This window comes from Anolis sagrei, chromosome X, assembly GCF_037176765.1.
Source record: "Anolis sagrei isolate rAnoSag1 chromosome X, rAnoSag1.mat, whole genome shotgun sequence".
NCBI lineage: Eukaryota > Metazoa > Chordata > Lepidosauria > Squamata > Dactyloidae > Anolis > Anolis sagrei.
The window spans coordinates 32,073,408-32,097,491 of record NC_090034.1 but is presented as its reverse complement, the minus strand read 5'-3'; the positions used below and the strand labels follow the sequence as shown (position 1 = coordinate 32,097,491).

At 45.8% G+C, this 24,084-nt stretch overlaps 1 protein-coding gene and 1 pseudogene across 4 annotated transcripts in view; both read left to right on the top strand.

Moving 5' to 3' along the window:
- Positions 1–24,084, top strand: part of MLXIP (MLX interacting protein) — a 60,635-nt gene that overhangs the window by 24,986 nt on the left and 11,565 nt on the right. For 2 of the 4 annotated variants that reach the window (XM_060785976.2, XM_060785980.2), the window contains exons 7-11: positions 8,276–8,359; positions 8,993–9,087; positions 16,614–17,271; positions 23,128–23,249; positions 23,351–23,531. In XM_060785976.2, coding sequence (XP_060641959.2) covers positions 8,276–8,359; positions 8,993–9,087; positions 16,614–17,271; positions 23,128–23,249; positions 23,351–23,531 — 1,140 coding nt within the window. The remainder of the gene's footprint in view (positions 1–8,275; positions 8,360–8,992; positions 9,088–16,613; positions 17,272–23,127; positions 23,250–23,350; positions 23,532–24,084) is intronic. The other 2 variants (XM_060785978.2, XM_060785979.2) reach the window with 2 other exon arrangements.
- LOC137095029 (U2 spliceosomal RNA) lies at positions 300–405 on the top strand (annotated as a pseudogene).

Here is a 24,084-nt window from a genome sequence, read left to right as displayed (position 1 = left end):
AGGTAAAGAGGGCGAGGGGGCGGCTCTTCCTCCCTCCTCACCCTCTTTACTTTCCTTTTCCTCCTCATGGTCATTGCCGGGGCTTCTTGCTGCCACTTGGCAGCAAGAGGCCCCAGCAATGGCCAGGAGGAGGAAGGTAAAGAGGGTGAGGGGGTGGCCGGATGGTCGCCACCAGGGGAGGGGAGGGGCGCGTCCCTGTTTCGTGCTTTTTCACTTATGGAATGTAACTCCTGCAATAAGTGAGGGAACAGTGTATGTGATTTTAATGTTTATATGAATATGTTTTTAACTCCCAAGTTATCGCTTCTCGGCCTTTTGGCTAAGATCAAGTGTAGTATCTGTTCTTATCAGTTTAATATCTGATATGTTCTCTATTTGAGAACTTTATATTAACTCCCAAGTTTTAATGTTTAAATGTCGTTGTGTTTTATGATTTAATTGATAGTTGTATGTCACTATTGTTTTATGTTAGGTTTTTATGTATGTGAGGCATTGAATTTTGCCATATATATGTCATATCCCCCCCCCCCCCCCGGTAAGAAAAGCAGTATACAAGTAAATAAATAAATAATCCTAGAAGTCATGAACACGGATAAATTAACACAATTATTGAGACACGAGAGGATGGATTGGCAACCATTTAATGATTATATGATTCAAGAAAATAAAAAGTATAAAAATTTAGACTAATTCAACCTAATTAAAAGGAATTATCTCAGAAAGGTCAGAAGAAAAGGAGAAGCTATGGGTGAAGAAAAAAAAGAAAGGAGATGGAGGGTGGGGTAAAGAGAGATAAGACTAAATCCACCAGGAAGGAGATCGGAGGTCAAGAAACTATCCCCCTTCCCTACCCTGCCTTCCTTAGCCATTCCTACCCCCACTCCTCCCACCCCTTTACCTTTCTTCCTACCCTATATTTTTCCTCTTTGGCTTCAAGAAGCCAGATGTGTGTACCTATTTTTTTGCATCAATGTATCCACTTTTCTTTTAATCAATTGTTTAAAATATTTTGAATAAAATTTATTTCAAAAATTAATTCATTAATAACATTTGAAGCAGCCTCCCCAAACATGTGCAGAATGTCATGGTCACCGCCACACATCTAATAATAATAATAATAATAATAATAATAATTCATTGGCACTTGTACCACAAATACCATCTGCCTGCGACAAAGAACTGGTGGGATCACAAACCTGAAAAAGTTACAGAAAAGGAACAATTCAAACTACTTCCGAGTTCAGACAGACAGAGTTTTGGAGCACAATACTCCTGACCTCACGATCTTGTTAAAAAACAAAGTATGGATCGTTGATGTTGCAATCCCAGGTGGCAGAAGGATTGAAGAAAAACAACTGGAAAAGCTGACACGATATAAGGATTTAAAGATCGAACTGCAAAGACTGGCACAAGTCAGTAAAGGTGGTCCCAGTGGTGATCGGCATACTGGGTGCAGTGCCTAAAGACCTTGGCCTGCACTTAAACACAATCGGTGCTGACAAAATTACCATCTGTCAGCTGCAGATCTGCACGCATTATTCACCGATACATCACACAGTCCTAGACACTTGGGAAGTGTCTGACGTGTGATCCAATACAAAAGCCAGCATAGTGATCTTGTTTGCTGTGGACTCAACTTGCTGTGATTCGAATAACAATAATAATTTTATTTCCTCGTCGTGTCCTCTGTGAAATGCGCACCTATGGGTTTTCCCTCGCGAATGCGCAGAAATCCGGAACATTCTGAAGTTTAATGAATTTTTAAATGATTATTTTGAGAAGTACAAGCTCCGCCCATCTGCCTGCCCCCCCCCCCCCCCAATATATGTGCCGCGCGGTGCAGCTGAGCTCTAGTTCCTTTTTCCGCACTAAACAGGCAGCATCTCGGAACAATCTCTCTCCTCGACTCTGGACTGACTATTTGGACTCCTTCTGACTACCTTCCTTCTCCATTCCTGACCCGGACCGGCTGACAACTCTTTTTCCTTACCCTCAGGCTAGATGTCTTCCCTTTATTTCACAAATAGCCTGGGGGGCCACCCTGCCCAAGGCTGATAGACATTCTAAATGCTTACTTTGTTTGGGAGAATCCCATAATCTCCAATCATGTGAGGTTCGTTTAAGTTTTACTACGAGGGCTCGTAAGGGCAGGGACGCCCGTTTAAAAGCTCTGTTTTATGAGCGCACTTTGGCTCTACAAACCCTTCCTACCCCCTCCCAGTCCTCCCCGCTACAAGAGCCCTCCCAGCCTCCCTCCCCACGTGCTGGGGATAGGCGTGAGTCTGAACAGGCAACCGCTTCCACTATGGAGCTGTCGAGAAAAAAACAAAAGCCCTCTAAACAGGCCACGAGGCCGTGGAAATCGAAGGAAAAAACAAACAAACAGAAAAAGGGGTGGCAACTCACTGGCGCGCAGCCCTTGAGCCCTCCCATGCTTGAACCGATGCCTCACTCTTCCAGTTCCACGTTACATCTCCAGGAGCCTCTGCCTACCATGCTCCAAATGGAGGATACCTCCCACCTTCCTCCGCTCGAACTCCTAGCTCCTCAGCTGGAACTAGAAGCCCAGCCTTCTGCCGATCTCTCGATCTCCCCCCCCCCCCCCCCGCCGCTTCCTCCTTCCCAAACCTCACCCCCCCATCTCCAAACCTTCCTCAAATTCTGGTACAGAGGGAAACTCCTTCCCCAATACAGCCCACGCCCACGGCGCAACCTTCCTGTCGCCACCACTGCTCTCCATCCCCTGATTCAGAACCGCCAGCTCCCTCCCTCCCCCCTTCCAAGAGAGTGCAATCTCGCTCCCCCGAGCACTATCACCCTTATGGATACCATGATTATCCTTATCACCTCTACCCCCTCCCCCTCCCTTTCCACCATATTCTTTTTATTACCCCCCCCCCCGACCACTTTAGGGGTTTCAATGCCCCTTATCCACCAGATCCCAAATACCCACAACCCTCCGTGCGCCTCCTACAGCCGCACTCTCTCACCCTCCAGAAGACCAGGTTGAAATGAAAACTCATCTATCCCTTCAGGAACCCACCCCCCAACCCCAACCAGATTCAGAAACCATTGACCTTGAATCCACCGATGACACTCCAGCCATCCAAGACCCCCAACCGGACCCTGACCCCTCACCTAAAAACTTAGAAGAATTCAAAAAAATCTCAGCTCTACTAATAAGACTCTCCAGAGCCCTGAACTTAGCTACTGTTTGAGCAGTCGTTCGAATAATTAGTGCAATGATTGGTTAATGAACACTGAAATGGAACAATGGATGACGAATCTGGAACATGTTTTTGATGACGAGACAACAGTGAATGGGTATTGTAGTAACTGTTTATTAATTGTGTAATGTGTTAGGTTGTTAACTGTTTCTATACTGTAGCACTGAATTTTTGCTGTTCATATTTGTTGTGAACCGCTGTGAGTCGCCTTCGGGCTGAGAACAGTGGTATATAAGTAAGGTAAATAAATAAATAATAAATATTCCTGAACCTACAGATACAGTAGTTGACCCATGCTTTACTTCCACTGAACAACAACAACCTACATCCACTGTGTTGCCCACCTTACCTTATCTATTAAAGGTCCTTAAAAATACTGGAGTTGCACCGGCTATGGTCCCGGCAACCCCCAAAAGGGCAGAAAACCTGTACCGTATTGGTCTATCCTCAGTTTCATGGCTATCTGAAATGCCTAAAGCAAACTCTTATGCTCAACCAAAACCTACTAAAAGAAATCAGGCTTCCCCTTCTGACAAAGAAGGGAAGAAATTGGATTCCATGGCCAAAAATTCTTATTCCTCAGCATGCCTCTTTGCACGCATGGCTCACAATGGAGTGTATGGAACAAAATATCTTCTTATTTAGACCTATTACCTCCAACTGAACAACCACTAGCCATGGCCTTTAAATAAGAAACCCTTCTTTTGGCCTCTTTACAAAATGACCTTTCAAAAAACATTGCTGACACCTCAGGTAAACTTATTGCAGGGTCAGTAGCCCTTCGCCGCCATGCCTGGCTAAGGGCGGCTATCCTTTCTCAATCACAACGCACCCTTATCGAGGACCTCCCCATGGATGAAGCAGGGCTTTTCAATCCTGAAACAGATTTGCAACTAGAACATTCCCATAAAATGAAACAAACAGTATACAAGTATGACCAACAGCCATACTCCTATCAACGCCAGCAATGAGGATCCTACTACTACCGCCCCCAATTCTACAATAGACCCTACAACACCTCATTCTACAGGGGACGACAGAGGCCCTATGCTCCCTCTGCAGCAGCAAGACGACCTCCCCTTCCTTCTAGAGGTCAGTACCGTGGTACCAGACCCTCCAACAACAACAAACGTCATTTTTAGCACACCTCTACCTATCACCACCCTTCCCCCCCCCCCACACACACAACCACTTACATACCTAGACAGACTACACACATTCCTTCCAACATGGCAATCCATAGCCACGGACGCTTGGGTCCTGGATATAATTGAAAGAGGATATGCTATAGAGTTTGACAACTATCCACCAGTTGGTAACATCCTCCTCACCCAACCTTCCCAGACCATCTGGGAAGAGGTAAACTCTCTACTTCAAAAGGGTGCAATTTCTGCTATCCCTTCACATGATGCCAATGATTGTTTCTTTTCTCGCTACTTCCTAGTAGACAAAAGAGATGGTGGGCTATGCCCCATCCTCGATCTACGTAGATTCAACACTTTCATTACACCGTGTAAATTTCGCATGGTAACACTCCCTAACATACTTCCCTTCATCCCAGAGGGATTGTGGTTAGCAACGGTGGACCTACGGGACGCCTACTTCAATCAGACAGTCACACCACAGGTTCCTAACCTTTGCGGTTCAAAACAATCACTTCTCCTTCAATTCTCTCCCGTTTGGCCTATCCATGGCGCCCAGAGTATTCACGAAATGCATGTCAGTCATAGCCGCACACCTCCGCCAGCAAGGCATTATGGTCTTTCCGTATCTGGATGACTGGTTACTATGCTCTTCTTCCAAAACTCAAATGTGCAACGATATTCATTACACTTTATCTCTCTTAAAGGACTTGGGTCTGGTTGTAAACCAGGAAAAATCCCATCTGTCCCCGACACAACGTGTCCAGTTCATAGGAGCCGTATTAGACTCCGCACTCCAGAGGGCCTTCCTCCCAGAAGACCGCTTCCTCAAGCTTCATCAGTCTATCCTAGACCTCCAACGATCCTGACAAACATCGGCTTGGGTTATCCAATCTATTCTTGGCCACATGTCCTCTACCACAAATGTGACCCCCTTTGCCTGCCTAAAGATGAGGCCCCTGCAAAATTGGTTCATCAGATCATTTGACCCCCAGTCACGAATCCTCCAACCACCACACACCGTCCTCCAATCCCTCTCATGGTGGATAAAGTAGTACAGTGTTCAATCAGGGATTCCTTTCAACCAACCCTGTCCTTCCATGTCCCTCACAACCGACGCCTCCAACTCAGGTTGGGGTGCGCACCTCAAGGGATTCAGAGTCAGCGGTCACTGGTCCCCCCAGGACCAACACTTCCACATCAATGCACTCAAGATGATGGCAGTAGAAAAGGCTCTCTGAGCTTTCACCCGCATCATTTCCAATCACATGGTTCAAATTGTAACGTACAACACTTCAGTCAAATACTATATCAACAAACGGGGGAACACGCTCACGGACACTTCTGTCCATCTCGACATGCATCTGGGAATGGTGCATTCAGAGGAATATTCTTCACACAGCCATTCACCTACCGGGGCAGGACAGCACCCTAGCAGATTCCCTAAGCAGATCATCGAAAAACAACCACGAGTGGCACCTGTACCCCAAACAGAGCCCTCACACTCAAGTGGGGCAAACCCAGGATAGATCTCTTTGCATCCCCGGTAAACAATCACTGCCCTTTTTACTGCACGAGGCTCCACCCTCGCGCATCCCCAGGTTGTCTCGGAGGTGCCTTCCTATTCCAATGGACCCCGGGCCTCCTCTACCTCTTCCCACCTCTCCCTCTCCTATCCCCAGTCATAGCCAAGATAATCTAAGACAACACAGATTGCATTCTAATCACACCCTGGTGGCCACGACAACACTGGTTTGCCCCCCCTTCTCCAAATCTCCAACAGAGAATTCCTCCACCTCAACCTGACCCCGGACCTTCTCACAGTAGAGAACGGCCTGGTCCTACACCCAGACCTCCAATCCCTACGCCTGACGGCGTGGAGGATCAGACCACGGTAAACCTATCTGAGGAAGTATCACGCATACTCCTGGCTGCGCATAAGCCAACCACTAAAAAGTCATATAACTATAAGTGGTCCTCCTTCAAATCATTTACACAATCAGTTGGATACAATCCTATCTCTGCACCTATCCCTGTAGTACTGGACTTCCTAGTACATGTCTCTAATAAATGTTTTTCCCTTTCCTCAGTCAAATGCTACTTAGCAATTTCATCCTTTCGGAGAAAGTTTGGCTTGCCGTCCCTCTTTCAAGACCATGTAATTCAATTGTTTCTCAAGGGCTATAAAAACATCCACCCTCCCACCTCCCTTCCTTCCCCTCAATGGAGCCTAGAACTAGTGTTATCCCAGTTATCGAAGCCGCCCTTTGAACCTATGGCCTCTAACAATATATCCCATTTGTCATGGAAGACAGCATTCCTTCTGGCCATCACCTCTGCTAGAAGGTCCAGCGAGCTCACGGCCCTCCGCTCGGACCCCCCTTATATTAGATTCCACGATGACAAGGTCGTTCTTCGTACCGATGTCACTTTTCTCCCTAAAGTACTTTCCCACTTCCATATGTCACAAAACATTATCCTACCAGCCTTTTTTCCCAACCCATCCTCCCCGTTGGATGTAGTTTTACACTCCCTTGATGTTAAAAGGGCACTTTCTTTTTACTTACATAGAACATCTACCTATAGAAAGTCTCCTAAGCTGTTTTTGAAATACAGGAAAGACATGCTAGGCCATCCTGTGTCCTCAGAAGGATTGGCCTCTTGAATTGTCTCAACGATCCGACTAGCCTACCAGTTGGCAGGTAAAGAACTGCCTTCTCACCTTGTGGCACACTCGACACGTTCCGTGTCCACATCCCAAGCATTCCTAAGAGGAGTTCCTCTGGAACAAATCTGCAGAGCAGCTACGTGGTCTACACTTTCCACATTTGCCTCTCACTACAAGTTGGATATACAAGCAAAGAAGGATGTCGCCTTCGGCAGAGCAGTTCTTATTTCCTGCGTGGCATGACCCACCTCCAGGTCAGCAGCTTGCTATTCACCCATAGGTGCGCATTTCACAGAGGACACGACAAGGAAATAGAGGTTGCTTACCTGTAACCGTATTTCTTCAAGTGTCCATCTGTGAAATTCGCACAACCCGCCCGTCCTCCCCTCTGTCATGCCTCTATCCTAGCCGCTGTTTAGCACTGGGGAACTAGAGCTCAGCCTCACCGCGCGGCACATATATTGGGGGGGGGGGGAGATGGGCGGAGCTTGTACTTCTCAAAATAATCATTTAAAAATTCATTAAACTTTAGAATGTTCCGGATTTCTGCGCATGCGCGAGGGAAAAACCATAGGTACGAATTTCACAGATGGACACTTGAAGAAATACGGTTACAGGTAAGCAACCTTACTTTCTTACCCGTCTCTCCTTGTGGCTTGTATCTCCCAGACACGTCTGAAACTGGACGAGGAATATTTAGACAGACTGTTCTTGTATCTTCATGTGTTCTAAAAAGCCTGACAAATTTGGTTCGTGAAAACCCTTGATGAGAGAATACCCAGTCCAAAACAATATTCCTCTCATAGAAATACTCTTTCTTGAAAGGCTTTCTACAGAGTGAACTCCAAAGGGAAAATTGGAATTGGTTGCCCTGTTGCTAAACACATTAGACACTCCACCTTTTTTCAGGAATAACAACTGAGAGTCTGGCGTTGCCATAAGGAGTGTGTATTTGAAAAAAAAAATGATACTCGGGCCTCAATAAATTGTTCAAAGTCCTTTGGCAAACATGGGACCCCTTGTTTTCTTGTGGTGCAAAAGGCTTGGTATAACTACTCTTTTAAAACGTATCCTTTGGAGACTAAATTGTCTTCCTTTGTTCCATCTTTAGACTATCCTGTTATATGAGCCACTTTCTTCCTGCTTTCCACGTCTACAAGAGTTTTCTGTGCTGTAGGGGGACTTGTTTGCTCTCGAGGACTTCAGAATTTCTCATTACTTTCTCTGAACTTTTCTAGCACATTTAGGCAATGCTGACATGATTCAGCCAGGACTGACTCCTCTCCAGCCCAACTGTATGGATACCTTTGAACTTTTTCAAGGTAGGAATTTTTACAGAAACAATACATTCTATTTGCTAGCCTCAATTTCTTCAGATAGCATTTATTCAGCTCTGTACAGTAGTATGTTAGTATGATATTTCACTTCTGTTCAGATGTATTGTTTGACTTCCAGATTGCTCAATAACAGCTGAAAGTGTGATGACATCAGGGAGTCATGGTCCTATTGAGCTCTTTACATAGAGGTCAGGGCTTGTATCACTTCTTGTGTCACAGCCCAGCTCCAGACGTATCAATTTGGGAGAAATAGGCCTTTCTTTGGCCTGAAGATTCCTATATCATCATACTTACTTTGGCTTGAAATCTGTAATGTTATCACCTTTGGAAAGATTCAGTAAGAATGTTTAGAATGATATCTGTTAAGCCACTCAGCTGCTCTGGGTATCACTTTTGGCTCTGGTATTTGTCCAAGATACTAAGTTTGAGAAGGACTTCATTTGTAAAGTAGCACACCCCTTATTTTAGTTCTTATTTAATTTGTGTGCCAGAGGCTCTTGTTCTTTCTGCTTTTAGTTTCTTTGTGTGTCAAAAAAGATATTTTACCAGCAACAAAGCTATCAAATCAGTGGGAGTATCCAGATGAAACTGAAATATTTCCTCTGTTTTTTTAAAAAGAACTTTTCATGTCAAATCGTTCCAGTAACTGCTTCAGTGCCATGACGCCTACTGCCAGTTCTGCCATGGCAGATGCCTGTACTCATTCTTCCCAGGTAAGACTAGGGGACAACAATAGCAAGAACAGTTGGGGGCACTGCTTTGCAGTGGCTCCACTCCCTCCTGGAGGATTGTACCCAGATGGTGATGCTGGGGGACACCTTCTTGGATCCCTAGCCATTGACCTATGGAGTCCTGCAAGATTTGATTCTTTCCCCCATGTTTTTCAACATCTGCATGAGGTCATCTGGAGTTTTAGAGTTTGGTTTCATCTGTATGCAGATGACACAACTCTATTACTCTTTTCCACCTGAATCTAAGGAAGCTCTCCAGATCCTGAACCAGTGCCTGGCAGCTGTGATGGACTGGATGAGAACTAACAAGCTGAAGCTTAATCCAGACAAGACAGAGGTCAGTCATGAGGCCGATCGGGGTATAGAGTGGCAACCTGTGGTCGACAGGGTTACACTAGCCTGAGGTCTGCAGTCTGGGAGTCCTCCTGAACTCAGCACTGAGGCTTGAAGCTCAGATGTCGGTGGTGGCCAGGAGGGCCTTCACACAGTTAAAACTGGTGCGCTAGCTGCAACCGTACCTCGAAAAGTCTGACTTGGCCATGGTGATCTACGCTTTGGTTACATCTAGAATGGACTACTGCAATGCACTTTACATTGAGCTGCCTTTGAAGACGGCTCGGAAACTGCAATTAGTGCAATGGTCAGTTGCCAGGCTACTTACTGGGGCTAGCTATATGGAGCATGCCATGCCCCTATTAAAGCAGCTTCACTGGCTGCAGACAAGTTTGTGACCCCAATTCAAAAGGCAGGTTATAACCTACAAAGTCCTACATGGTTTGGGTCCAGCTGTCTTTGTGACCGCATTCCCCCCATGAACCTGCTCAGACATTTAAGATCTGCCAGGGAGGCCCTTCTCTTGGTCTTGCCTCCATCTCAAGCGCGGCTGGTGGGGGCGAGGGAGAGGTCCTTCTCAGTCCCCCCCCCCCCCCCGGCTTTGGAACGCCCTCCCCAGGGAAATCAGGCAAACCTCCACTCTTCAGTGTTTCCAGAGGGAGTTGAAAACATGGCTTTTCAGGCAGGCTAAGTCGCCAAACAATTAGATGACCATACAAATTGATATTGACTCTGGTACTTTAACATTACTTTAACGTTACTTTTAACTTGTTATGATTATCATGATTATGATTATGATTATTCCTTTTTTTAAGGAAAGGCTTCTGTTAGAGACCCACAGCTAGAGGGGAGATAGACAATATTTAGCTCAGTGACACTAGTGTTTTTCTTCGTGGACTCTGTGAATGCACACATATGGAGTATCTGCGCCTGCGCGGGCTCCAACAGAAAACTTAGCTCTTGTCACAGGCCGGATTCCAGACTCCTGGAAGGAGGCAGAGATAGTTCTCATCAAAAAAGGCAACCTGGATGGATCAGAAAAACAGAACTATAGACCGATCTCTTTATTAAACGTTGATTATAAAATCTTTGCCGCTATCTTAGCGAAAAGACTGAAAAGATTTCTATCAGGCTGGATTGGAGAAGAACAAGCGGGCTTTCTCCCAGGCAGAAGCACAAAAGACAACCTACGAGTCATTATTGATACCATCGAATATTATGATATCAACACTCAAAAAGAAATGGCTCTGCTATCCCTGGACGCCGAGAAAGCCTTCGACAATCTCAGCTGGAAGTTTTTGAAACTCTTGTTAGAAGAAATAGATATTGGCTTCTCGTTTAAAAACGCAATCTTTTCCATTTACTCCGAACAATCGGCCAGACTGCTAATAAATTCCAACTTGTCAGGGAAAACACAGATCTCGAAAGGAACAAGGCAGGGTTGTCCCCTTTCCCCCCCTGCTCTTCATCCTGGCCCTAGAAATCCTCCTAAAAACAGTCAAAGAGGATAAAACAATTAAAGGGATGAAGATCGCAACTCATGAATACAAGACAAGAGCGTACGCAGACGACGTCATCTGCATTATTGAAGATCCGCTTAACAACATTCAGAGATGGACCTCCGTATTAGAAGAGTTCGGCAAGGTCTCAGGATTTAGAATAAATAAAGGCAAGACGTTTCTCCTAACAAAGAACATGGAGCCGGCCAAGCAGGCAGAGTTGAGAAGAATAACAGGATTGGAGACGAGCAAAAAAAAAAAAAATACCTTGGGATCTGGATTACGGCCAGCAACGCCCACCTGTTCAAAAACAACTATGAACCTACCTGGAAGAGAGTTCAAAAAGATATAGCGCAGTGGAAGTTCCTGAAGCTCTCGCTGCTGGGGAAAATTGGACTAATTAAAATGACCATCTTACCAAGACTCCTCTATCTTTTCCAAAACTTACCCATCATAAGAAACATCAAAGTTTTTGATAACTGGAACAAAGATTTAAGAAAATTTATCTGGGACGGGAAAAAACCCAGACTGAAACATCGGGTGATGGTGGACAGAAAGGATAGAGGGGGATTTGGCCTTCCCAGTCTAAAAACTTACTTCGAGGCCTGCGCCCTAATATGGGTAAAGGACTGGGCTTCCCTCAAAAATGAAAAGATGCTAACGCTAGAGGGGTTCAACCTCAGGGTGGGTTGGCATGCGTACCTATGGTACGGCAGGTCAAAACTGGAAGGAAACTTTGGTAACCATTTCGTAAGATCTAGTCTCCTCAAAGTCTGGAATAAGTACAGGAATTATTTCTATTCCAAAACCCCCCAGTGGCTGTCCCCAATCGAGGCGAAACAAAGACGCCTGCTAGGCTGGCAGAGCTGGCCAACCTATAAGGACATTCTGATTAAAGATAAAGAAAACAACAAATGGAGCTTGAAACATCAGGAAGAACTAACTCAGGAGTTTAAAAATCTTACATGGCTACAATACTTTCAGCTCCGAGAAACTTTCAAGCAAGACGAGAAGACCGGGTTCGAGGAAAAACCATCACCCTGGGACATAGTACTGAGTACAGAAAAGAAGCTTATTACCAAACTGTATAACCAACTTCTTACCTGGGAAACTGAAACAGAGGAAATTAAAAATTGCATGATCCAATGGGCCCAGAATGTAGGGCGGCCAATAAATCTACGAGAATGGCAACTAGTATGGAGAAAAAAGCTAAAATACTCTTGTTCCACGGCATTAAAAGAGAACTGGCTAAAGACATTTCACAGATGGTACCTAACACCCTACAAACTCAGCCAAATGTACAAAAATATCAAGATCTCTTGCTGGAAATGTAAAGAACATTCAGGCACATATTTTCATATGTGGTGGTCCTGCCCTGTTGTGAAAAGATACTGGCAAGGCGTACAGGAAGAAGCCCAAAAATTCCTCAAGATCAGATTTCCAAGAAAACCCGAGTATTTTTTACTAGGGCTAACGGACGAAGACTTCATGCTGGACGATAATGAAGACATCCTCTGGATGTATCTATCGACAGCAGCACGAATAGTACTGGCACGATATTGGAAAGAAAACCAGATCCCCACAGTGGAAGAATGGCTAGTTAAAATCTCGGAACTAAGGGATATGGACAAGCTGACCTTCCTGCTGAAATCAAGTACTGGAAAGCCAATTAAACAGACGGATTGGGCGAACTTTGATGAATACGAGACAAAGAAATACGAATCGTAAAGGGGTATGAGCAAACTGCAAGAGACACAGCTAATTAGTGCGTAGAATGAACTAGGTGCAAGTCAAGTCCGGAGTAGACAGTATACCTCCGGCAGAATGTATGGAATTGCTCCGGATGGAAACTAAATGGAAGTCACCGCCCACCACCCCTCCAAATAAGGAGGGACAGTGGGCTCATGTTGCGTGTGTTCGTTGTATTACCCTCTCCTTCCCCCACCCTTTGTCGCCCCTTCCCACCCTCTTTTCCCCTGGAATGTGGATTTTATATATCTGTGCAAACAATGTTTCTATTTTCTATCAATGTTTCTATTTTTTCTAAAACTAATAAAGATTATTATTTAAAAAAAAGAAAACTTCTTCCAGTTGAATCTTTTAAATTTTGGCGGTAATCCCTCCCACTCCTCCCAGGGCATAAAAGCGAGCCCAGGCTGCAGGCACACCCCTCCCCCAGTTCTTTAGCAGGAACCACGCCGCCCTCAACAGGCCTAGAAGCACAGAGGCTGTAAGGGCTACTCAAACAACCAATCTCGATGTCGTATTTGATGGTGTACCAGACAATATCGTCTCCACTTCAGCTATTGTTGCCAACTCCACCCCAACTTTCCCTCACCTCTCAGCCAACTCATCTCATTGATGTCACCCAATTCGGCGACTGCCTGTCCCTCTTCATCCCTGTCTGGGAATCCATCCCCTCCGATGCATGGGTGCTAAAGATTGTGAAAGAAGGCTATGTCTTGGAGTTAGAGGACCTTCCCCCAACAGGACATGTCCTTGATACAGAGTCATCTCCAGAAATCCTCAAAGAGGTAAACACATTATTGTCAAAAGAGGCTATACAACTTCCCCCTCAGAATTGGACATACTGGCCTTCTGCTCCAGGTTCTTCACTATCCTGAGGAGGGGACCTGAACTCTTACATCCTGTCGACAAAGTTCAGAATGGTTACAGTATCGTCAGTCCTTCCCCTCCTTGATCAAGGGACTGGTTCGCATCCATCAATCTCAGAGATGCCTACTTCCACTTGGCGGTTTGACCCGCTCACAGACGCTACCTGTCCTTCAAAATCCTTCACCAAACCTTCACTGTCCTACCCTCTAGCCTCATTACTTCCTCAAGAGTCTTCACCAAATGTATGTCAGTCATGGCAGCCCATCTCCGGAAGCAATGCATCCTACTTTTCCCTTATTTAAATGACTGGCAGATCGTGGCTCACTCCCCGTCGATGCTCAACTCCCACGTCAGCTCCACTCTCCAATTTCGTGATTCCCTCAGTCTCCAGCTCAATGTCGAGAAATCCCATCTGAACCCCACAGCAAAGATAAAGTTAATCAGAGCCTTCTTCAATTCCATCTCCCACTGAAAAGGTATCCTTGCTGTCCAACAGGAGATACATCACTGCAACTCCCATCACAGAGTTCAAGCCCGAGCAATCCGTCTTCCTCGTCACACCCTTCATCAGTCTCACCGTCACACCCTTCGCGAGACCTGAGCTCCAGCCACTCAAAAGACGGTTCTTCAACCCATCTCGACACCACAACTCGAGATTCCTATCAATCCCAAAACCTGTCCTCCTCCTGAACTAGTGGACATCTCAGTGCAACATAGGTGTGGGTGTGCCCTTTCACCCACAACGGCCCTCGGTCACGATAATGACTGACACTTCCACTTTTCCGTGGAGAGCCCACACCAAAGACCTTACCATACAGGACCTTTGGTCGAAACACGAAAGGCTCCATCACATCAATTACCTGGAGCTCCTTGCTATTTTCAAAGCCCTGAGAGCTTTTGCCTGACTGGTCACACACAAGACTGTCCAAATCCTGATAGTCAACACAGTAGCCATGTACTAGATCAACAAATGGGCTACTCCTGAAACGCTCCCTTTCCCTGCAGCAGTGGTGTAGCAACCACTCTATGACCATTTTTGCCATTCATCTCCATAGGACCCTGAACAATCTCACAAACACTCTCAATTGGACAAAAACAATGTCCCACAAGTGGAAACTCGACCAAAGGGAACTCCACACTCTCTTCGATGACTGGGGCTGGCCGGACATTGGTCTCTTAGCCTTTCCCCCAGAATGCACAACTCCCTTGATACAGGGTGTGACTTCCCTACGACCCAGGCCCTGACCCAGGTGTCTCAGAGATATGTTTCTCCTTGACTGGTTGTCAGCCTTCCTCTACTTGTTCCCTCCAATCCCACTTATTCTCAAAGTGGTAGAAAGGTTACAACTCTCCAGCACAAACTGCATCCTGATAGCCCTGACTTGGCCTCTACAGCCATGATGCCTGGATTTATCCTGAGGCGTCCTGCACACCCTACCTCACCTCCTCACCAGGGAGTAGAGCCTCCTCACCAGGGAGCAGAGCCTCCTACTCCATCCAGGTGTTCACTCTCTTCACCTCACAGCCTCCTATTCCATCCAGGTGTTCACTCTCTTCACCTCACAGCCTCCTACTCCATCCAGGTGTTCACTCTTTTCACCTCACAGCCTCCTACTCCATCCAGGTGTTCACTCTTTTCATCTCACAGCCTCCTACTCCATCCAGGTGTTCACTCTCTTCACCTCACAGCATGGAGAGTAGTGACTTAAACTTTCTACAACTCGCTCTCTGCTCCATCCTGAGTGCAGCACACAAGCCAGCAACAACAAAGGTGTATGCCTATAAGCTTGCTCGTTTCCAGGACTTCCTTCAATCCCGAGATCAATCCCTGGTCACGTCGTCAGTACCGATGGTACTGGACTTCTTACTTACCTTGGCGCAATGGAACTTTGCCCTCGCACCTTGCTCTTGCCAGAGAAAGTGCAGTAAATGCAGTAAACTTGCACCTACCAGTCCATCTGCCGACCCTGGGAAACTCATCCTTTCTCACCTCTCTGGTCATCCCTTCGAGCCGCTTGCCATGTTGGACCTCTGCATCCTCTCGTGGAAAGTGGCCTTCCTTGTGGCGATCACCTCAGCCCTCCGCCCATCTGAATTGATGGCACTTTGAGTCATTGCACCTTACCTACTCTTCCATTGGAACCTACATATTTACAAAAGTAGTTCACCCATGTGGGTGTCCCTCTTTGCACTACCACCCTAATGAGACTTTGACACCTTACTATAATTTTTTATACTGATTCACTTTATGTGTTTAGCCTCTCAAGGCACTTGTTGTACAAGGGATGGCCCTACCATTCACAGTTTACTGTTGTTACAAATAAAGTTGTACTGTTTTCACTTAACTGGTGTTGGTTTGCTATATGTCCCACCTACCAAGACTTTAGGTTTCTAGTCTCCATATGTGTGAATTCAGAGTCCATGAAGAAAAAGGTCAGGTTGCTTATCCGTAACCATGTTTCTTCGAGTGGTACTCTGTGAATCCACACAAAACCGCCCTTCCTTCCCTCTTGCAAACCTCCCCCTTTCTCACTGCCTTTGTGGCGAAGGAACTGGGGGGTGTGCAGCTAGGGCTCCCTTTTATGCCCTGGGAGGAGTGGGTTGGATTACCACCAAAATTTAAAAGATTCAGCTGGAAGAGGTTTTCTGTTGGAGCCTGCGCAGGCACAGATACTCCATATGTGTGCATTCACAGAGTACCACTTGAAGAAACATGGTTACAAGTAAGCAACCTGTCTGACTCTGTAAGCTTGCTTTCTAGAAATAATTTCTAGATGAAAAATGAGATCAGGCAACCTTTGATTGTATATCTAAATTTCTAGCCTGCCAGTAGGTGATCACTGGGCAAATCTATATAATTAGATATAGATAAGTCTTCCCAGCGGGCATAGTTCACTGTTCTTTCATGTAACTGGAAACTGCATGATTTCAATTCTTTTATGTACAAATTAGAATCCAGTAACTAGAAATATTACTTCATGTTTATCTTAGGGAATTAGTTGTAGCTGTTGGATACCGTTAGCCCATGTTTAATAAACTCCCTCCTAAATTCCTTTTCAGACTTCGGACCTATCTCCAGGCTCTTTATCCAGCCCTCTTCCCCCGGTCAACCTCAGTGAAGGGCTCATTGCCACTCCAGTGCCTGCTCCCATCATTCCTGGTGTGGTGGACATTGGTGTCGACCAGTGCCTCAACCTGAGGAGTGGGGACTCCTTCCTAGAGCCGCCCGGTTTCAGTTCCACACCTTCGCTGAGTAGCCAGCCTCCATTCCTGCCTCCCTTCCCGGATCTCGTGCCGCTCCTGCAGCCAGGTGTTCCTTCTCTGCCATCCCAACTGCAGCAGGCCTCGCTGCCTCTGAATGCTGGCTTGACCTCCCAGACGCCCATATTTGCTCCTTCAGAGCCCCCCAAGTTTGGGCTCTGCAAGTCTTCCGTGATCACCCACACAGCCTCTGCTACCCTGACGCGGAATGTCCCTGCCACCACCTTCAGCCACAGCCAGGCTGGCCTCCTGGCAACCCAGCAGCCGGGAGGAGTGCCTTGCAACCTGGCCCTTCAGGCTGCAGTCCCCCAACAGCAACCTCTGCTGCAGCCCCACACAAACTTCGTCCTCCCTGTTGCTGGCTCCAGGATGAGGCCCAAGAAGCCGCAAAAGATAGTGCCTGCCCCAAAGCTAGAGACAGTCTCCTTGGTGTTGAAAAATGCCTTCATTGCCCCAGGTGAGTGGTAAAGGCACCCCGTTTTGGTGGGATCGGGATTGTAAATGTGTCTCCTCACAAATGGGCCAGGATTCCTGTACAGAGGTAGTAATGAGGTGTTGGCTTATTTCAAGAAGAAAAAGACATTTTAAAAGTCAATCAACAACAGCAGCAGTTTAGCAAATCAGAAGCTTCTTGAGCCTAACAGTGGACTGAATTAACTCCAGCAAATTCAGGAGCAGAGTCAAGCTTTAAAAGTGACAAAAACTATTGAAAGAACTACATTTCTATATAAGAAGGTTAGGGCCTAGCTATCTATTAGCTATCTCCAGAAAGTAACAGATATGTCCTCTGACACTAGCATCTGAAGATGTTGCTTTAGGTGAGTTCAGTAATCTTGGATGTAAATCTGGTGTGGAGGGGGTCTGAAATGTGAACAGCAGCCTTCTGTGTGAACATATACAATGGGTTAGGTTACATCTAAGTATCCCAGGATCCCCATTAGCCCACCCTCAAGTCATGTTATTCTTCAGCAGCTATCTTTTAGAGGCATCTCCCTTATAACAGGGAGAACTAAATATTTAATTGCTTTATATGCACGCAGGATGTTTAAAGCCTCCTTGGACACATGGAATTAATTGTACAATTTCTCGGATCTGATCAATGTTTGAAGTTATCTCAGTGACACCAACTGGAGGAAAAGGGACAGCAGGTGTGCAGTGGTTCTGTGACACAAACCAATGGTTCTTAGAGGTCTGAGCAATACTTTCTGTAAAAAAATGTCCTTGGCTGTTCAGCTGCATTCACAGGACCTCATCAAGCTGCTTTATACAGATATATAAAGCTAGGCCATGCATAGACCAATTTGTCAGTGGCATTGCTGGTTGAGGCATTCTGAGTGCTGTGGTCCCAAAAAGGTAATCCTTCCAAGTTATGTTTCGGTTGGCTTGGCAGAGGACATTTGTCATCCCTTTTTTAAAACTGCACATACTGGGAATCGAAACTGTGACCTGCATGTAGAGCATAAGCTCTCCCTCTGAACTGAGGGACAGACATACATCCTGGAGCAAATAAATGTAGGGTCTTCAGGAACACCCAGGAGCCATGGCCATTTTATTATTCCTCAGTTCTTCAGAGCTGTTCTGCCACTTGGAGTAGAAAGTGATAGGCTTGCTTCTGATGTCTTCCCAAGTTTAATTATTTAAGGCTTCTGAATGCTTGAGCGGAATAGATGAAGAAAAGGTTAAGATCTTTGCTTCCTCCTTCACAAGATGGTTAGCTTCTCTGCCAGAGCTGTTCCTATATTTTTGTGAGTTTTTCTTATGTAATGTGGAGACATGGAGATGGAAAAAAGATAGTTGACTTTCAGTATTACCAAGGACGAAATATATCTTATGTGATTGAGGAGCAGTGCACACTCCCAGAATGTATGCAATTCCAAGAGTTGCCCATTGGACCTTGTCATTTCTGACAAGATGCATGTGATGGATCTTAAACTACGGGCTTAATGCATCCTAGAATACATTATGTTGAGAGTTCCATAGATCCCTAGTGCAACAGGAGTGATTTGGAGCCATGTTATCAAATCAAATCATTTATTTCGGTCATTGACCAGCACAGGAAATAGTCACATTTTCATACAAACTTGGTATGTTTGGTACATTAAAAATATAAATATAACTACTGAAGCACAATATGGGTGAGGGAGCAGAAGGGAAGGGGAAACAGGGTAAAAACATACAATGCCCAGATCCATCACCAAATTGTAGATTCAGAGAAGAAGATTACTGGACACACAGTTAACTTTTGGGACTAGTCATTCCCTGATGGATTTTGTATGCTGCTGCACAGAACTTTGTAACATTGTAGGTTGTAGCTGAATTAATATCTGCAAGTAGCATGGAGGTATAAAATTGTCCTGAATGTATTGTCGAAGGCTTTCATGGCCGGAATCACTGGATTGTTTTAGGTTTTTCCGGGCTATATGGCCATGTTCTGGAGGCAATTTTTCTCCTGATGTTTCGCCTGCATCTATGGCAAGCATCCTCAGAGGTAGTGAGGTCTGTTGGAAGTAGGAAAAATGGGTCTATATATCTGTGGAATGACCAGGGTGAGACAAAGGACTTTTGTCTGCTGGGGCTAGCTGTGAATGTTTCAGCTGATCACTTGATTAGCATTCAGTGGTTTGGAAGTGCCTGGGGGGAATCTTTCTTTGAGAGGTGATTTGATGTGCCTGATTGTTTACTCTCTGTTGTTTTGCTGTTGTAATTTTTGAGTTTTTTAATACTGGTAGCCAGATTTTGTTCATTTTCATGGTTTCTTCCTTTCTGTTGAAATTGTCCACATGCTTGTGGATTTCAATGGCTTCTCTGTGTAGTCTGACATGGTGGTTGTGAGAGTGGTCCAGCACTTCTGTGTTCTCAAATAATATGCTGTGTCCAGGTTGGTTCATCAGGTGCTCTGCTATGGCTGATTTCTCTGGTTGGAGTAGTTTGCAGTGCCTTTCATGTTCCTTGATGCGTGTCTGGGCGCTGCGTTTGGTGGTCCCTATGTAGACTTGTCCACAGCTGCCTGATGCACGGTAGACTCCTGCAGAGGTGAGAGGATCCCTCTTGTCCTTTGCTGACAGCCTCACAACCACTCTCACAACCACCATGTCAGACTACACAGAGAAGCCATTGAAATCCACAAGCATGTGGACAATTTCAACAGAAAGGAAGAAACCATGAAAATGAACAAAATCTGGCTACTAGTATTAAAAAACTCAAAAATTACAACAGCAAAACAACAGAGGGGAAACAAACAGGCACATAAAATCACTCTCAACAAAAGATTCCCCCCAGGCACTTTCAAGCCACTGAATGCTAATCAAGGTGATCAGCTGAAACATTCACAGCTAGCCCCAGCAGACAAAAGTCCTTTGTCTCACCCTGGTCATTCCACAGATATATAAACCCATTTTTCCTACTTCCAACAGACCTCACTACCTCTGAGGATGCTTGCCATAGATGCAGGCGAAACGTCAGGAGAAAAATTGCCTCCAGAACATGGCCATATAGCCCGGAAAAACCTAAAACAACCCTTGTCCTGAATGGCCTGGGTGCTTGTATAACAGAGGTAAGATAAGCCTGGCACGGATATCCCTGTAGAACGGGCACTGGAGGAGCACATGTTCTATTGTTTCTACATGACCCAAGTCACAGGGGCAGAGTCTCTCTGGGAAAGGGATCTTCCGGTAGCGCCCTTCGAGTACAGCTGATGGGAGAGCGTGGCATCGAGCCAGGGTGAAAGCCCTTCGATGAATGGGAACCTCTAAGTTTGTTAAATATGCCATAGGGGAGGCAAGATATCTGCTGTCTTCATTGATAAGGAAGGTTGGAACCGAGGCCAGATCTAGTTGTCGCTCTGTGTCTGTGATACGTTGTTTAATAAGTGCTTTGGCTTGATTGTAATCCATAGCGAATAGTAGACCTGGAGAAAATCCCAATGAGGAGATTTTGGATGCTACCGCCTGCTTCCATTTGGATTGGAAGTCATCCTTCATGGTTAGTGGGGCAAGACCAAAGGGTGCACGGGATAGTCTGAGCCAGAGGTTGAGTATGGCCACCCACACCCTGGCCTCCACTCTCATAAAGCCCGTCTCTAGTCGCAGGGTGGCATTAGAAACGCATTTAGGGACCTGCAAGGCCGATCTCAGAAACTTTGACTGAACCAGCTCTAATGGGGCAAAGCTGGGGAAGGGGCCCAGCTGAGCACCATACAAGAGTTGGGCTAATGACTTGGCTTCAAACAGCTTGAGCGCTGCCAGTGTGAAGTGGCCCCCTCTTGACTTAAGATATTTAAGAATGGCAATTGAGCTCCCCTGCGCAGTGTTGGATACTTGATCCCCATGAGCTCTTCTGCTACCATTAGATTGGAAAACTACACCTAGATATTTGAAGGATGTAACTTGTTCAATTTTATGGCCATCTATGCTCCAAGAGTAAGTCCTGGGCCTTTTAGCGAAAGCCATGAATTTGGTTTTATTGTAACTAAGTTGGAGCTGATCTGTGTTGCAATGTTGTATTAATGCTCTCAGAGCTCTTTTGAGCCCAATGGGTGTTCTAAAGAGCACAGCAGCAGCATCTGCATAAAGCAGGATGGAGATGTGTCTTCCCGACAGCTTTGGGGGGTGGAAGTCCATATTTTGAAGCTGGTCCACTATGGAGTTTATAAAAGTTGAACAGCAAAGGGGCCAGAATGCAGCCTTGCTTGACACCCTTGCCTGTTTCAACAGCCTCAGTGAGGGGGCCTGTGGGTTGCATCTTACTTTGAGTGTGGTCTTTTCGTGAAGTTGGCGTATTAGGTATAATAGACGGCGATCAATTGTAGAACTCTCTAGTTTTTCCCAGAGTTTAACTTGCGAGATGGAATCAAATGCTGCTTTAAAGTCAATAAAAGCAGCATATAGTGAGGTTATGTTTTGGGAGGAATATTTTTCCACAAGGTGTTGCAACACTAGGCACTGGTCTATGGTGGATCGACCTTCCCTGAATCCAGCTTGCTCCTCAGCTAATATGCTTAATTGTTCCAACCAATCTTGGAGTTTCCATTGGAGATGTCTAGCATATAGCTTGCTGATAGTGTTAAGGAGGCTGATTGGTCGATAGTTCTCAGGATCATCCCTTTCCCCTTTCTTTTTGTAGATGGGAACAATGATTGCAAGCCCCCAATCCTTGGGGATTTGGCCATGGTTGTCAATACATGTAAAAAGTAAGGCTAGGATGGGGGTCCAGAAATCCAGGTTGTTCTTGATGGCCTCTGCTGGGATAAGATCTTCTCCTGGGGCCTTACCTGATCGTAGTTGGGCAACCAGGTTCTTAATTTCTGTAGCTGATACAGGTGGCCATGGTGGAAGGTTCTCTGTGTCGAGGTTGGGACAGTCCCAGTAGAGGTGTCCATATAGAGATTCTGGAAATATGCCTCCCAAATCCCCAGAGGGATGTGGGAATCCACAATAGGTTGATCAGATCTTTGGGCATTTGATGTAATATGCCAGAAAGTGGCTGAGTCTTTCTCTTTGACAGCTTTAATAAGCTGAGCCCAGTTGTTTTTCATGGCTTCCTTTTTTTTATATGCAAGCATCTGCTTGTAATGCCTCTTTTGTTGAAGGAGGTCTTGCGCTGAAGCCATGTTTTATTCAGATCTGTAACCCCTCTGAGGGTGCAATGCTTTTTCACATTCCTGCTGAAGCTTGCTCTGGGATTTTATGTAATTGTGTGCCGACAACAACCACAGCTTTTACCCCGGCTAGGGAGAATTGGGGTTTCACTCATACACTCGCATATATACCACCACCCCTACCTTGACTCTCAACAATGCCCATAGGTCCCTCCAATCCCAATTTCTTCTTTTATACCTGTCCTCCATGCCCTCCCAAGCTTCAGGTGGGAGTTTGGTATATTCACCCAGTTCCATGTTGTCTACTTTTGTTTTACAAAATGCCAACATGTTATTTAGTTGCTGATGCTTTTAATATCAGGAGGGCGGAGGAGGAAGCGGTTTTTGACACTGTCACAAGGGTGAGCCCATCAATACCATGACTGGCTGGCTTTTGCTGCAAAGGAGGAGCTGCAATTGCTCCTAAGGTTGATTCTTAGGGGAAGATGGTACATCTAGCTAAAAAGGATAATTGTGGTACTGCACCATTTGTGGGAACCCAATCAGTTTGCTATCAGACTAGGTTGGACCTGGTTTGTGGTGCATTATGGCATTTTTCTGTGTTCTTTTACAGACTTGTTTGACAACATTAGTACACTTTCTGGGTACATTCTCCTTAGGCCACCATGCTCTGGATCCCTTTCCTCTCTTGGTTCCATCTTCTGCTCTGTTTTTCAGCAGCCTTTCAGGGGCCGTCCAGAACGGTGATTGTATCTCCAGCAGCTATGAAAAGAGATGGTGTTTTGGCCCCCAGAATGTCTCAGCCCAGTGTGGTCATTGCACCATCAGGAATGCCCAGAGTAAGAAGCCCAGCATCTGTCGAGGGGAGGGCAGAGGCGGGTAGCTGGGGCCACCGTGCAAGACTTTGCCGTGCCTTTTTCTCTCTGCCTTCTGTTCCCAGGTGCCTCAAGCTACAGAATTCCACAGCAGTATTCTGCTCAGCCCAGGCCAGCCGCCTCCAAGTCCCCAGGCGGTCTCCGCGGCTGTTCCACATCTTTTTTCTCCCACTTCAATCCAGGAAGTCCTGGTGAAAGGCGAACAGCCCCCTCCCCACAAAACCTGCTGCCAGGTGCCCTCGCCTAGTAAGTGGACGAAGTGTAGCTCCTGGAAGGGAAGCATCCCTTGAAGCTTTTAAAACTTGCATTGAGAAGATGGCCTTAACAATCCTAGGAAGGGTCCTAGTAGGCTACATACTAAACATGATTCTATAGTGTCATGCAGCAGCAAAAAATGCCAACGCAATTCTGGGCTGCCACAGCTGGAATATAGCATCCATATCAAAGGAAACACATTGTGCAGTGGTTTAGTTGGCATGGGATTGGACTAGATTCTTAAGATTCAGGCGCAGATCTTTGCAAAGGCTCAGAGGGCATGCAAAGTCCTCCTGGTTTTGTTTCCCAGTCCTTGTTTTTAGCCCTGGGTTCACCTTGTAATGCTCTGCTTACCTTCTGAATGTCCCACATGAGGCATTAAATGAGTAAAATGTGTTAAAATCCCTCGGTGGTTTTCTTATCTCCTAAACTGTAGTAGTATTGGTGTAAAGTAGACTTTTCAGGGAATTCATTGGCTAGGGGGTCATAATCTTTGTATTTGAAATGTTGATTCTGTACAAATATATGAAAAAATCCCATAATG